The sequence below is a fragment of the Helianthus annuus genome, chromosome 15, assembly GCF_002127325.2.
Source record: "Helianthus annuus cultivar XRQ/B chromosome 15, HanXRQr2.0-SUNRISE, whole genome shotgun sequence".
Lineage (NCBI taxonomy): Eukaryota > Viridiplantae > Streptophyta > Magnoliopsida > Asterales > Asteraceae > Helianthus > Helianthus annuus.
This window is the reverse complement of record NC_035447.2, coordinates 29,600,464-29,608,512: the sequence shown is the minus strand read 5'-3', so window position 1 is coordinate 29,608,512 and position 8,049 is coordinate 29,600,464. Positions and strand designations below refer to the sequence as shown.

The following is an 8,049-nucleotide window of genomic DNA, read 5'->3' as shown; positions in this document are numbered from 1 at the left end:
CCCTATCAAGTTGGTCCATGTAAGAGTCAGCTAATTTTTGGACACGCTCCTCATCAAACACGCAGCCCATTTCTTATAAAAAAAGGATCAAGATTGTACGGCACGTTGGTTTAAAATGGACCGCTTCGAGTTTGGTTGATCACCAAGAAACCTTTTTGACCATTTCTATAAAAAAAGTCGTAAAACTTTTAATATAAATCCATAATAAATCAAATTTGAGTGACTTTCTATCCATTTAGCTAGTTCGTTTTTAACTAAACTTCTTGATTTGACCCGTTTAGATAATCACACCACAAATCGACCTATTTGTAACTTCTTGATTTGACCCGTTTTTAACTAAACTTCTTGATTTGACCCGTTTTTAACTAAACTTCTTTACACGTATTGGTTGCTTGTAGGCTTTGTTTATATCAGGTACTTGCATATCAAGGTATTTACTACAGCTCTCCAACCATGGCAAGTGCTATCTCAAACTTAACTCCTGGTAACACATTTTTGTTTGCAGTTGCCTTCAGGTAGTGCTCAAAGACCAGGTTGTATAACTTTTTATGGTAACCTGTGAGAACCCGTTACTGGAAAACTCACGGGACCCATTAATGCCATGCTAACCAATGAGATTAGATAAAAACTTAGCTTGTGTTAAGCAAGTGGCCTTCAAGGGGGTTAAAGGTTAGGACCAAATGCCACTAAAGTTTCAAATTGTTCTATATGTGTTTTAGGATGGAGAAAATAGACATAAGTGTTGATTGGTATAGAAAAGAATTCTTGAATTGGGTTTGAGTTGTATTGAGAATTGTTAGTACTAGAAATTAGGGTTACAATAGTGGTGTTTATATAGGACACCACTTTACACACAAGCCCCTATACAATCTATTTTTTCTCCTTTCCGACACTCCCCCTCAAGTTGAGTAGTGGGGTCACCAATACCCAACTTGCTCAAACAACTACTAAACGAGTTTCCATTGACTGCCTTTGTGAGAATATCTGCGAGTTGATCTTTTGATGCTACATACGGGAGCTCTATGATGCCTTCCTCTAACTTCTCCTTGATGAAGTGTCGATCTACCTCCACATGTTTTGTTCGATCATGTTGGACTGGATTTTCTGAGATCTGTATAGCAGCTTTATTGTCGCACATGATTTTGGTTGCTGTAGTAGGAAGAAAGCCAATCTCAGTTAGGAGCTTGCGAACCCACAGAACCTCTGCTAAGCCACGAGCAACCCCTCGAAATTCAGCTTCTGCACTAGACAGGGCGACTACCTTTTGTTTTTTACTTCTCCAGGTAACTAGATTTCCTCCAACCATGGTGAAGTACCCCGAGGTTGACCTTCTCGTTCCTTTATCCCCTGCCCAGTCGGCATCTGTATAAGCTTGGATTTCTAAGTGCCCATTTGATTTGAACAGAATACCATGACCTGCTGTTCCCTTGAGATACCTGATGATTCTTAACACTGCTTCCATATGGCTCGCTTGGGGTTGGTGCATAAACTGACTCACCACTCCTACTGCATAAGCTATATCTGGACGAGTGTGGGAGAGATATACCAGTTTTCCCACCATTCGTTGATATCTCTCCTTATCTGCTAAATCTGCTCCATCTTCCATGTGTAAGCCATGATTGACCATCATTGGAGTGTCCGCCGGTCTGCACTCAATCATTCCGGTTTCAGCTAGCAGGTCAAGGACATATTTCCTTTGACAGATAAAAATCCCTTGTTTAGATCTCAGAACTTCAATTCCAAGAAAGTACTTCAATCTTCCCAGGTCTTTCATCTCAAATTCCGAAAACAGTTTATCTCTTAACATTGACATTTCCTCTTCATCATTTCCTGTGAGAATCATGTCATCAACATAGATAATTAAGCAGGTCACAAGACTACCTCTACGTTTCAAAAATAGGGTATGATCTGAGTTGCTTTGTTTGAAGCCATATTTTTTCATCGCAAGGGTAAACCTCCCAAACCAAGCTCTAGGAGACTGTTTAAGCCCATACAAAGATTTCTTCAACCGACATGTTTCTCCAGCCTTGAAATTCTCATTGAATCCTGGTGGAGCGTCCATATAGACCTCCTCGTTTAGTTCCCCGTGAAGAAAGGCATTTTTTACATCAAATTGATGAAGAGGCCAACCTTTATTGGCAGCTATAGAAAACAGGACTCTGATTGTATCAATTTTTGCTATTGGGGAGAAGGTTTCAGAGTAGTCGATTCCATAAGTCTGAGTGTAACCTTTTGCAACCAGCCGAGCTTTGTATCGTTCAATTGTTCCATCAGGTCTGTGTTTGACTGAAAACACCCACCGACATCCCACTGGTTTCTTTCCTGGTGGGAGGGTGCATTTCTCCCACGTGTTATTCTTCTTGAGTGCTTCCATTTCGGTCTCCATAGCCTTTTTCCATTCTTCAGAACTCAATGCTTCCTGTGTTGTAGATGGCATTTGTTCAGAGCACAAGGCAGCGGTATATGCTTTAGCTTCCTTAGACAAATTTCCAGTGGCAATGTTCGCCACAGGATACCTAGACCTTGGAGTCACCTTTTCTGGAGAGTATCTCTTAGGGGGAACTCCTCTATTTTCTCTTGGGGGAAGAGGATATCTCCCGGTTGTCTCTGCTGCACCTAGTTCAACATGTTCAGTAACTGGTTCAACCTCTTCAACAACAGGTTCAACATGCTCAACATTTGGTTCACCATGTTCTGTAGGTTCGGTTGTTGTCGGATCTGTATGTTCCCCTGTTGTCTCAAAGTCACAAGGCATAGTAAACTCAGAGCTCTCATTATTTCTTACCTCAGGTATCATGTTGGATGGACTATTTTCAGTGGTACTGTGATCCGCAGATTGTGTAGTTGTGTTTGAAGATGACTGATTCGGAGTACTGTGAGGAAGTTCTGTTGTTGTTACTTCTTCAGACGAGGGAAGTTGGATTAGCCAACTCAGAGGGTCTATACATTCGTTCTCCCCCTGACCACTGAGTTGGGGTTCATAAAAGTATTTTGTTTCAAGAAAGTCAACGTTCATTGTGGTGAACATTTGACGAGTCTTAGGATTATAACACCGATAACCTATTTGGTCGATCCCATAGCCGACAAACACACATTTCTCAGCACATGGGCCGAGCTTGTTTCGGTTGACTTTGGGTATATGAACAAATGCGGTACACCCGAAGATTCGAGGTTCAAGTGTAAGAGGATGGGGAATATTGGCAGATTTGGACAGACAATCTAAAGGAGTCTTAAATTTAAGAACTTTTGTGGGAAGCCGATTTAGCAGATACACGGAGGTTGCAACTGCCTCCGGCCAGAAAGATTTAGGAACCTGAGATTCGATCAAAAGAGCTCGAGTCATTTCAAGAATAATACGGTTTTTCCGTTCGGAAACACCATTTTGTTCGGGTGTATGAGCACAAGAGGTTTGATGAATTAATCCTTTGGTTTGAAAGAATTGTTTCATAGATGTATTGACAAATTCCCCCCCATTGTCGGATCGAAGAATTTGGATTTGAGTTTGAAATTGAGTTTGAATCATGGCATAAAATGTGACAAATTTTTCGAAAACTTCGGCTTTGGTTTTTAAAAAATATACCCATGTCATGCGAGTGCAATCATCCACGAATAATATAAAGTACCGAAGACCCTGCCCCCCTATCACAGGAGCAGGACCCCACACATCAGAATGGATTAGTGAGAAAGGGGAAGCAACTTTCGTATTGCTAGGTTTGAACGGGTGTCGATGGCTTTTGGCGCGAAGACAAGTTTCACAATCTATTTTCCCATTTGAAGGGAAGAGTTTTGGAAACAAAAGGTGCGAATAACCGTGGGATGGATGTCCCAAGCGTCGATGCCATAGCCAGGCGTCCCGGTTATCAGTTCCATGAGCCAACATCACAGTACCCTGATGAGCCACTTCATCCACATAGTACAATCCTTGGCGCTCAGTACCACGTCCAATAATCACACCCGTCCTGATATCCTGTAGGAGACAGAAAGTAGGGTGCATTAGTACCGTGCAATTTAATTCTTTGGTAATATGACTGATTGACAGTAATTTGTGTGATAAGGACGGAACATAGAGGCAATTTGACAATTTCATAGTTGATGAAATTTCAATTACTCCTCCTCCTTTCACTTGCATCGTTCCGTTGTTTGCTGTATGTATTTGAGATTTCTGAGGTCGGGTCATTGACCGTATGTCCAATGGTTCAAACGTCATGGTGTCAGTGGCACCAGAATCGAAAATCCAAGCACTGTTCTTACTATGATTGATTTCCATTTTTTTTTTTGTCCCGGCACGGTTATTAAGTAACCAACCAAGCCAGCGAATTTATTAATTTCGCTGGATACTTGAACTCGCGTTCAAGATTTTTGTTTGGAATATCGTCGCTGGGTAGCGAAGATATTTTACCGGCGAATTTATTAAATACACCGGTTACTTGAACTCGCGTTCAAGATTTGAAAGCCCGCAAATTCGCTACCGACAACGAAAGCGAATTGATCCTTTGAGAATAGCGAAATTATCAAATACAAAATAAGAGCAGCGAAATTGGTCGGGATTGGTGTCGGTAGCGTAATTATAAAAAAGGAAGTTGGAACAAAAAAAAGGTAGGTAGCACAAAAAAAGGTAAGAGCAGCGAACTTGATTGGACCAATTTCAAAAAAATGGTCAAACAAAATTTTGATTGGACCAATGAAATGATTTGGAAGGGTTGGCCACGTGCTTGTAAGGCATGTGGTGGATTTGGTTTTGGTTGAATTTAGAGGTTGAAAAGGGTTTAGACAATGATGAACACTGACACATATGTTGACAATTGAAGCACTTTTCCTTTTTTTTTTTATACGGTAATATCAATTTTGAAGCAACTCTTTGACTATTTCAAACGAGAAGAAAATAATCAACCGGAAACGAACACAAACGACGAAAGAAGGTAGGGTTTAAAGCGGCGACGGCAGTGGAGTTTCGGAGTTGATCAGATTTTTGGGTTTGATTTTTGGTTTTTTCTGGTTTGATCTTGGTTGAGATAAATTGTAGATGAAGAATAGAATGTCCACGAATCAGAAACACTGCTCTGATACCATGTTGATTGGTATAGAAAAGAATTCTTGAATTGGGTTTGAGTTGTATTGAGAATTGTTAGTACTAGAAATTAGGGTTACAATAGTGGTGTTTATATAGGACACCACTTTACACACAAGCCCCTATACAATCTATTTTTTCTCCTTTCCGACAATAAGAAGTTCAAGCAGTCTAGCAAAGTTATTGGGTACTACAATAGCAATATTTGGAGCAATGTTGTTCACATTCTATAAAGGCCCGGAAATTTTTCATATGGGCCCTTTTCCAGATTCATCCAATCAGCTTCATTTGTCACGACCACCGGATTGGATATTTGGTGGAATTGTTGGTGCCATATGGAATGTTTTACAAGTAAGATTTTCCTTAAAATTAGATAAAACAAGATTATTTTTAGCTATTAATTCCTTGATTATACGTGTACATTCAGTCAGCAACAGCTAGAGAATATCCGGATCAACGCACTTTTGTCTTTTTCTACTGCCTGTTTGGGACGATACAATGTATAGCAGTATCTCCTTTCCTAGAACCAAATATAGACGCGTGGCTGTTGCTGTCTAAAACTGGGATGATTGCTGTAGTTTTTGGGGTAAGTTTAATATATCCGTGTAATTTTAACCTATTTATTTACAACTGTATCAGTTTGGGTAGTTTTTTAGTCTTACAATAAATCTAGCTTAAAGTGGGAATGGGTTAAACAGGTGTAAGTTTCCTAAAGTTTATTTTTGTATGCATACAGTTTTCTGATTTTTTTTCAGAGATTAGTTGAGTTTAAATTATTAATTTTCATATCATAATTAACGCATTAACTTATTTATTCAAACCTTTTTTTTTTAAAAGCAAACTAAATTATGTTGTCTTGTTGTCAAGTTTTATCATGCATTTTGGTGTCGGTAGATTGACCTTTTTTTTCTATTTGAAGGGGGTATTTTCGGTTGTGTTTCGTAGTACCGCCATCACATGGTGCTTGGAGAAGAAAGGCCCGGTTTTCGTTGCCATGTTCTCGCCCCTCTCCATAGTCATCGCAATCATCATGGGTGTCACTTTTCTCGGTGATTCACTTCACTTAGGAAGGTAAATGATCAGTCTTTTATTTCAAAATCATATTTTTGTAAGGTGTAAGATGTGTTTGAGATTGGAAAACACATACGGAAATAATCGATTTCTAAGTTGTCATATATATTTAGCCCAAAATAAACAGCTTGTGTTCAGATGTTTAAACCATTTAACTAAGGGGGTTATGTTCAGGATTTTCCTGAATAACACGTTTAACTAAACACGTCAACCCGTTTAAAATTAAAATAAAATAATATTCTTTTATAAGTTCCACCCACCAACCCGTTTACAACCCTTTTAACCCATAACTCGCTAACCCGTTTATGTCTCGTTTGAGATGTTTACAACTTGATTACAACCCGTTTGACTCGACTATTGGGTTAAACATGTCATGTCATGGTTACATGCTCTAAGTGAATCCAGGTTAGAGATGATGTCTTTAACACAAATAAATATATGGGTCATGTTTGGGTTCATAAATTCATCCTGACAACCCAACACGATTAACGCCTGGTGAATCTTGGCACGAATCATTTGATCCCATTTGAGGTGGTCTGGTTGATCATTGCTCATGTTCAACGAAGGAAATTGATTAATGGCTTGTTCTTGAATCTTGAATTCGTATATGCAGCGCCATTGGAGCCACGATAGTTGCTGCTGGATTTTATACTGTGATGTGGGGGCAGGCCAAAGAGAAGAACAAGTTACCAATAGCGACACGGGCTGATTTGGACGTTTCAGATGAACCCGGTTCGTCTGATCAAACAGCCCCTCTCCTTTCGTCCAGAATTGAATCAAACTGTTAGTTTGTTTTGTAATCCAGCGACCATTAATGCAAAACCATTGTTTATTGTATACATAAAAAAGTAGTGACTATCATACATTCATGTTTTAAGTGTACTTCTTCTGGGTTGTAAATTGTAACATGATCATTCATGTTTGAAAAAAAATGAGGTCTTATCATTTGCTTGTTGTATGTCTATATGAGTTGTTATTTGTCCCTTTTATACGTTCTCACGTATTTTTGTTTCGTAGCCTCAAAAAAATAATTAGGTTTTGAGTTGTTATGTGTAACCAGTTTAATAGTCTATGGACATGATGCATTGATGCTAGCTACCATAGTGTCACAATCTTCAAAGAACAAATATCAAGAATCATGTGATGCTTTAAATGCATTTAGGATTCACTGAACAACTTTTACGTGTTGTCTTGTCCTGGTTTATAAAGATCCCTAATATTGGGCTTTGTTGAAAAAGCTGTTAATTATTTCTCCTTTTTTCGTTTGTTGTTAACTTAATACAATCATGAAAAAACCTATATAAACATTATAGTCGTCTATGTAACTGTTACAAGGTAAATCACTTGTAAAATGGTGTTTAGACCCGTAGCCATAGACAACCATGTCTACAAGTGTTGACATGGTCATGTCATGTTCATAGGGTACACACTTATGAGATCGTATATAGCATGTTTCTACCACACCCGCTCATTTTCAGTCATTAAGTCGCCATCTCGTTTTAACTTTTAAAACATCAAAAAAGCTTGAAAGAGTATGTAATGTGTGACTTTTTATTGTCAAAGATTAAATCGCTATCTCATTATTTTTTATTTACAATCTAAAACTATGTGTCATGAAGGACTCTGTTTGGGTTTTATGTGAAAAATCTGTTGCCACGTAGGCACACTTTTTTCACCCTTCACACCACTTAGGTAATGTGGTTTTAAATGATTGGTCTGTATATCAACTAATTAAAAAAAGTTAAAAAAAACTTACCAAGCTTGTCTTGCGTTCGTGACTCCAGCCAAACCTCTGCCTCATGCCCCTCCATGGCGGTGTTCGTCCCCCACGCTCTGCTAAGGTGGCATGGTTGTCGCCGCCTTTGAAGCTATAACGCATACCCTAAGACTATGTGCAGTAGTTTAACTAA

At 39.0% G+C, this 8,049-nt stretch overlaps 1 protein-coding gene across 2 annotated transcripts; it reads left to right on the top strand.

Annotated features, from left to right (window-relative positions):
* The first annotated feature begins 409 nt into the window (after positions 1–409).
* Positions 410–7,126, top strand: LOC110911177 (WAT1-related protein At5g40240). Of its 2 annotated transcripts, none has more exons than XM_035984013.1 (6): positions 410–515; positions 720–739; positions 5,226–5,419; positions 5,496–5,654; positions 5,988–6,139; positions 6,753–7,126. In XM_035984013.1, the coding sequence occupies exons 1-6, from the start codon at positions 454–456 to the stop codon at positions 6,925–6,927; spliced, it is 762 nt and encodes a 253-aa protein (XP_035839906.1). In that variant the 5' UTR covers positions 410–453; the 3' UTR covers positions 6,928–7,126. The 2 variants fall into 2 exon arrangements, with proteins under 2 accessions (XP_035839906.1, XP_022011470.2); XM_022155778.2 differs by having other exon boundaries at positions 439–515; positions 720–734; positions 5,221–5,419.
* The last annotated feature ends 923 nt before the right edge of the window (positions 7,127–8,049 follow it).

Coding starts and splice junctions, on each gene's coding strand:
- LOC110911177 (XM_035984013.1), top strand. CDS start 454: ATGGCAAGTGCTATCTCAAACTTAACTCCTGGTAACACATTTTTGTTT. Junction 516..719: donor TTGTTTGCAGTTGCCTTCAG/GTAGTGCTCAAA, acceptor TATGTGTTTTAG/GATGGAGAAAATAGACATAA. Junction 5,420..5,495: donor CCATATGGAATGTTTTACAA/GTAAGATTTTCC, acceptor GTGTACATTCAG/TCAGCAACAGCTAGAGAATA.